We start from the raw sequence: 1,037 nt of genomic DNA, 5'->3' as shown, positions 1-1,037 counted from the left end.
TTAGAGTCTGATCAGTAAAGACTTGTTACAAGAATGACGAATGGTCTGAGTTCTTTTGGCTGGGCTCTCTGTTACTTTCAGCTGAAACAGATGGTTCGTGGCATTCTGCCTACTGAGTTCCCCATTTTTTCTCTCTCTGCTCCATCCTTTTCGTTTGGTGCTTACTGCAAAATGACTCCCACTTCAGACTGACACTTGATCCTGTGTCCACCTGGCTCTCAGACACTGTCATCTGTAGCACCCCTCACTCCAGGTCCAGCCTGACCTCTGGCCTCACAGGAGAAAGCGGACTGAATTGGGGCTCAGTTTGAGGCACAACTTCAAAAAAGGAAACAAACCACTTTGTGTTGTGAGATGCGATTCATTCTGATTTGGTTACTTCCGGGAGAGGAAATCTGACAGGAGAGGGACTCCTCGCCCCAGCCAGCCCTCTGCCCATCCCCACCCAGACAGGACTGGAATGGCTGCTCTAGAAGCCTCGGGATATCGGGTCCTCAAGCCTCACCTTGGTTTCTAGAACTTCGTCAGAAGAGGAAAACGAAGAGGAGGATTTTGCTTCCCAGTGTTGGAGAAAACTCAGTCTAACATTGGGGGCCCACTAGTTTGAGGAGATAGGCTTAGCTTTTGGGGCTGCCTTGCCTGAAGGAGAATGTGGGCGTTTTCACTCTAAGGAAGAACAGAACAGTGTGGGGTGAGGAGGTTTGGCCTGGAGAGGCCCCTTATCTGAGGATGGAGGTGTAGCTTTAGTGGAGCAAGCCTGGCCTCAGCGTGGAGTGAGCCGGTGGCCTTAGAAAGGGGGAAGACACAGCCTGCGCAGATGCAGGAGGTCCAGCTTTTGGGGACCTTGCTACCAGGAAGGGGGCTTAGCCTTGGGGAAGCTTAGTCTGAGGCTTAGTCTGAGAGAGCAGGCTCACCCCTAGTTCCCCGCTTGGACAACAGAAGTTTCCAGGCCGCAGGCGCGCCCAAAGGTGTGTGGGGGTGGGTGGGATCTGGGCTTGGCGTCCTGGGTCCTCAGCAGAGCGACGCGGCCCCCAGGG

General features: G+C 53.9%; 1 protein-coding gene across 1 annotated transcript in view; it reads right to left on the bottom strand.

The window, feature by feature from the left end:
- Nucleotides 1-598: 598 nt before the first annotated feature.
- The window catches only part of LOC104861768 (CD177 antigen), a 12,781-nt gene continuing 12,342 nt past the window's right edge, over nucleotides 599-1,037 (bottom strand). The window contains exon 10 of the mRNA XM_033765997.1: nucleotides 599-639. Within this exon, the coding sequence (XP_033621888.1) occupies nucleotides 599-639 (41 nt within the window). The remainder of the gene's footprint in view (nucleotides 640-1,037) is intronic.

This window comes from Fukomys damarensis, unplaced genomic scaffold (genome assembly GCF_012274545.1).
Source record: "Fukomys damarensis isolate Sample0158 unplaced genomic scaffold, DMR_v1.0_HiC HiC_scaffold_19, whole genome shotgun sequence".
Taxonomy (NCBI): Eukaryota; Metazoa; Chordata; class Mammalia; order Rodentia; family Bathyergidae; genus Fukomys; species Fukomys damarensis.
Note: the sequence above shows the minus strand (reverse complement) of the source record. Positions and strands in the feature narration are given on the sequence as shown.